This window comes from Octopus bimaculoides, chromosome 1 (genome assembly GCF_001194135.2).
Source record: "Octopus bimaculoides isolate UCB-OBI-ISO-001 chromosome 1, ASM119413v2, whole genome shotgun sequence".
NCBI classification, from domain to species: Eukaryota; Metazoa; Mollusca; class Cephalopoda; order Octopoda; family Octopodidae; genus Octopus; species Octopus bimaculoides.
This window is the reverse complement of record NC_068981.1, coordinates 79,187,439-79,192,526: the sequence shown is the minus strand read 5'-3', so window position 1 is coordinate 79,192,526 and position 5,088 is coordinate 79,187,439. Positions and strand designations below refer to the sequence as shown.

Sequence of the window (5,088 nt, the reverse complement as noted above, 5' to 3'; positions counted from 1 at the left end):
TATATATATATATATATATATGATGATATATATATATACGCGGTCTGATCAATAAGTATCCAGACTGTTGTCATAGTAACAAAGCTAAAGCATGCAGAGTGAAGCCGCTTGGCACAGATTGACCTTGAATATTGCTGTGCATGTGCACTGAATTTTAACATTCTAGCTCATTTCCGCTGTTTACAGCAGTGCTTGGAAGGAAGGTATGTAGCATCTGATCGTCGCATTGACCATGACAGAGAAAGCTGTCATGCCGATACCTGCTCAGAGGCCTACGCAAAGTTGCAGAAAGTGTATGAGTCACAAACAAGTTTATGAGTGGGTCAGACGTTTCCAAGATGGCCTAAAAGATGTTGATATTGACTAACATTTTGATGGACCTGCAACCTGCAGAACTGAGAAAAACATCACAAATGTGCATGCAGATGTGAGGGGAAATCATCAACTCACCATCCGTGAGTTATCAGAAGATGTGCAGATTAATTATGGTTCAGTTCAGTCCATTATCACTGAAGATTTGGGTATGAGATGTGCGCCTGCCAAGTTTGCCAAAACTGTTTTCAGCTGACTAAAAAGACACTCGGGTTTCAGTTGTGCAAGATGTCCTTCATTGTGTCGAGAACGCTGAAAAGTTTTTGAAAACTTTACATTGGCTTCTGAGCAGGTCTTGCCAAGCTTTTGGCAAAACTTGACTCAGATTCTCTGCTCAACTTTCTCTGTTATGGTCAATGCGACAATCACATGCTACACACCTTGCTTCCAAGCACTGCTGTAAACAGCAGAAATGAGCTAGGATGTTAAAACTTAGTGCACATGTACAGCAGAGATCAAGGTTAATCTGTGCCAAGCAGCTTCACTCTGCGTGCTTTAGGTTCATTACTATGGCAACAGTCCAGATACTTATTGATCAGACTAAATATGTGTGTGTGTATGCATGGGTATTTGTGTTTCTTTGCCTTGACATCTCTAGATCTGTAGTAAACATTCAGTACCATTTTTTTAAACAAATATATTGTGTTTTTTAGCATATATGTAAAGTGGGTTGTGTTTGCAAATTTTGACATTTTCAATATTGTTCTATGTCACCCCATTTCTATATTTCTTGTTCATCTTCAGTCTCATCTCTTACCTTTGAGCAACAATCAGCCAAACATCATCCATTTATATTACCTCTCTGTATAGACATGGTAAATTTTTTTTTTTGTACACTCCACCATCCAAACTGGCTCCCATGCCGGTGGCACGTAAAAAGCACCATCCAAACATGGTCAATGCTTGTGCCTCCTGACTGGCTTCCTTGCCGGTGGCACGTAAAAAGCACCATCTGAAGGTGGTCAGTGCCAGTGCCCCCTGACTGGCTCCCATGCCAGTGGCACATAAAAAGCACCCACTACACTCTCGGAGTGGTTGACGTTAGGAAGGGCATCCAGCTATTGAAACCATGCCTGATCAGATTGGAGCCTGGTGCAGCCTACTGGTTTTCCAGTCCTCAGCCAAACCTTCTAACTCATGCCAGCATGGAAAGTGGACGTTAAACGATGATGATGATGATTGAATGATATTTTAAATTCTGTATTATTTCTCAGCTTGTATGAAATCCAAACAATTGACATTTACTGAAACTTCTCACTTATCGTGGTTGATATTTACAGCAATAGAAATATTTTGTATCATTTTTAGTTGATATTTATATAAGTACAAAAATGTCACCAACTTGGATAAATAAATAAAAAAAAAAATTAATATTTTGAAGCGAATTGTAGGATAGGAATTTCATGAGAATATTCATTCCATGACCAAAAGGGTTGCAAATCATTAGTATGTATGTTCTGCTTACGTCTCTTATGTTTCATAGACAGAAGTCATAGAGCTACAGAACTTGTACTTAATTCTTGAATTTGTTGCTTTGAGAAAAAAAGATGAATCTATCTCACTTATACTTTCTCTCTCACTCTCACTTTCTCTCTCTCTCACTCATTCTCTCTTTCTCATTCATTCTCTCTCTTTCTCATTCATTCTCTCTCTTTCATTCATTCTCTCTTTCATTCATTCTCTCTTTCTCACTCATTCTTTCTCTCTTTCTCACTCATTCTTTCTCTCTCTCATGCATTCTTTCTCTCTCTCACTCATTCTTTCTCTCTCTCACTCATTCTTTCTCTCTCTCACTCATTCTTTCTCTCTCTCACTCATTCTTTCTCTCTCTCACTCATTCTTTCTCTTTCTCACTCATTCTCTCTCTCTCACTCATTCTCTCTCTCTCACTCATTCTCTCTCTCTCACTCATTCTCTCTCTCTCACTCATTCTCTCTCTTACACTCATTCTTTCTCTCTCTCACTCATTCTTTCTCTCTCTCACTCATTCTTTCTCTCTCTCACTCATTCTTTCTCTCTCTCACTCATTCTTTCTCTTCCTCACTCATTCTCTTTCTCACTCATTCTCTCTCTCACTCATTCTCTCTCTCACTCATTCTCTCTCTCTCTCTCTCTCACTCTCTCTCTCACTCACTCATTCTCTCTCTCTCACTCATTCTCTCTCTCTCACTCATTCTCTCTCTCTCTCACTCTCTCTCTCTCTCACTCACTCATTCTCTCTCACTCACTCATTCTCTCTCTCTCTCTCACTCATTCTCTCTCTCTCTCTCACTCATTCTCTCTCTCTCACTCATTCTCTCTCTCTCTCTCTCTCATTCTCTCTCTTTCTCACTCATTCTGTCACTTATTCTCCCTTTCTTTCTCACTCATTCTGTCACTTATTCTCCCTTTCTTTCTCTTGACGTAACAAAAATCTATAGTTAAGTAACTTTGTACAAAAGTAAAAAAAATATTTACTGCAGTGTGGTCAACTGAAGTAATGGAGAACTACATGTTCTGCTAGAAATGCATCACAATACCTGCAGTGAATAAACAATTTTTACTATAGGCATTTATTATTTTCTTGCAGTATATGTTGCTATTATTGTTTTCATTATTTTCTTTTTTTTCTTTTTAGCTCTCCTCTGTCAATCTCAACAATATATTATGCCCTGCTGTCTCAGATCCATTCTCTGGTCAGATGTATCGCATCATAGCTATTCTCCACCAAGCTATTTGCTTACCTTTCTTGGGAAAATTACTCAACTGGATTGGCCTTCAAATTTCTTTGGACAAGTCTACTTCATCGACTCATCTTGAAAACTCAGATAACCTTGATAAAATGTCAAACAAACAGTTGTCAAAGGAAAGTTCTTGTGATCAAAACATATCAAAAATTACTGATGATGATACAAGTTCATCCCGTAGTGAATCTCCAGCTATACATCATACATGTAATTGTAAAACAGTAAGATTACGCAACATGGAAAATCAGTCCAGTAATCAAGATCCTGATCTCTCAAACTCACCTGTGGATTCCAATCCTGTATTTTGATGATTGCCTTTTTGAGGAATGATCTTTGTAAATTAAAGAAGTCCTCAACAAATGTATGCTTTTATTCAGCACTATAAAAGTCAGCTACTTTGTATGAAATATTCCACTAATCATTAACCCTAGTTCACAAATTATTTTCTATAAATTATTGAAGGTTTTTAAATGAATTCATTTTCATTCCAAATTTTATAAAATAAATGTACCCATGAAAATTTTAAAGAAATATTGTTCATAAAATGCTAATCTCCTGTATAAAGAATATTTAATTGAAACAAAGTTAAGGGGTGTATTTAAATTTTTCCTTTGCTCGATATTTGTATGTATGTCTAGTCATAAGATGAAATAATATAGTTTGTCCTAATTACGTTAATTTATCTTTTTTTCTGTGCTACTTTTCTATGACATAATACCCTGTCTATCTGTTAATTCATCAACTGTTGTCGATGATGAAAGTAATAATAATTTTAAAAATTCCTTAAATAGGATTAATAGTCTGCAAATCAGACACTAAAGATATGGGCTTGCAGCTTCAACTGCCACTTTATTTTCTTGAGCTTACAGTAATATCACCTCATCCTTATCATCCTAGTCAAGTTAAACCTGACCTAGATTTTTTTATATCTGCCATCCCTATATTTATCAAAGTCACTTTAGTAACACTGGAAACACATGCTTACAAGGCTCTGATTTCTTTCAACCTCATTGGGCAGGTTTCTTTGTGACAAAGTAACCAAGACACTACCTATTCTGGCTCTTTAGCTTTCTACTAACTGAATTTTTCGTGTTGTTCTTCACCAATAGCTTTTAATTTTTTTAGTCTTTGATTACAAAATAAAAGTGATATTAATTGATAAATGTTATGATTGCATTAACATGATAGTTCATTAGACTCAGAAGGATTACTGAAACTAGACACAAACCTAGAACATAGACAAAGTGTTTTTTTTTTCTTTGTGTGTGGGTTTGCAAATTACCCAATATAAAGTAGATTGGTTCATAACTGGTTCATGTTTCTCTAAACATATCTTCTCTATTACCAGTTTTATATTGCTACTACCTTAATGTTGATACAGAAAAGTAGAATAGGAACCTCTGTGGTAACATTGCTATGGTAGCAATAATTTTGTTTTGTTACATTGAGACTGCAAGGGCAGTGCCCTTTTTTCTCAATTTATTTATTCTTCCTATTATATATATGTATTTTATTTTTGTGATCTTCGTCGATTGGGAAGGAGGATCAGGATAACCAGGTGAGATTTATTGTGGTTGATATATCTAATTTCAATTGTTACTGGTTAGTAGTTGAAAGAAATGGTTATCACCAATTAATTTTGACTGTCACAGAATCTTATTTATATAAACCTCTTTGTAAACAACGACAAAAGAAATTTATTTTATTTTTTTCTCAGTTTATTTTCAGCTGTTTTTTTCATTTTATTTTACTCATTAATATTAAAAGAATGAAAGCATAACATAGTCTTTGTCTGCAAGTTTTTCCTTGTTTCGTTTGTCTTTTTTCACTTTCATGCAAGTATTGATCTCTGACAATGTAGCATCAATATTTATATATTTTGAAGCATCAATATATTTAGGCTATTCTGATGAATTGATTATTCTAAACATATTCATGTTACAAAAGCACAATGCCTTGGATTAAAAGTTTTTAATGTGGAAGACATTTA

At 35.3% G+C, this 5,088-nt stretch overlaps 1 protein-coding gene across 3 annotated transcripts in view; it reads left to right on the top strand.

Moving 5' to 3' along the window:
• The window catches only part of LOC106874915 (transmembrane protein 164), a 74,404-nt gene extending 69,526 nt beyond the window's left edge, over positions 1-4,878 (top strand). For all 3 annotated transcript variants that reach the window (XM_052967635.1, XM_052967633.1, XM_052967634.1), the window contains one exon: positions 2,990-4,878. In XM_052967635.1, coding sequence (XP_052823595.1) covers positions 2,990-3,406 — 417 coding nt within the window. In that variant the 3' untranslated portion in view covers positions 3,407-4,878. The remainder of the gene's footprint in view (positions 1-2,989) is intronic.
• The last annotated feature ends 210 nt before the right edge of the window (positions 4,879-5,088 follow it).